We start from the raw sequence: 255 nt of genomic DNA, 5'->3' as shown, positions 1-255 counted from the left end.
GTTACCACTTCAGGACTGTCGTGGCGGTGGAAGACCTCCTCATCCTCCTCTCCGTAGGTGAGAGTGAGACAGGAGTAACCGGATATGAAGAGTGCAGCTGCACAGGAGAGTCCTGCTGCCACCACCATCACGCTCACCTGCAGGGACAGGAAGTCGGGTTCGTGGGGCTCAACATTTAATCGCAATATTATGACATCGCACTACGGCCTGGTTCAAACATGCAAATGGGAGGAAGCTGCAATTTGTTTGATAAAG

The 255-nt window shown here is 52.2% G+C and overlaps 1 protein-coding gene across 3 annotated transcripts in view; it reads right to left on the bottom strand.

The window, feature by feature from the left end:
- zgc:113425 (uncharacterized protein LOC541425 homolog) overlaps nt 1-255 on the bottom strand; it is a 5,214-nt gene that overhangs the window by 2,622 nt on the left and 2,337 nt on the right. For all 3 annotated transcript variants that reach the window (XM_035669181.1, XM_035669179.1, XM_035669180.1), the window contains exon 3: nt 6-137. In XM_035669181.1, the coding sequence (XP_035525074.1) occupies nt 6-137 (132 nt within the window). The remainder of the gene's footprint in view (nt 1-5; nt 138-255) is intronic.

The sequence above is a fragment of the Morone saxatilis genome, unplaced genomic scaffold (assembly GCF_004916995.1).
Source record: "Morone saxatilis isolate NCDOM2014 unplaced genomic scaffold, NCSU_SB_2.0 Contig22, whole genome shotgun sequence".
In the NCBI taxonomy this organism is placed as follows: domain Eukaryota; kingdom Metazoa; phylum Chordata; class Actinopteri; family Moronidae; genus Morone; species Morone saxatilis.
This window is presented reverse-complemented; position numbering and strand designations above follow the sequence as displayed.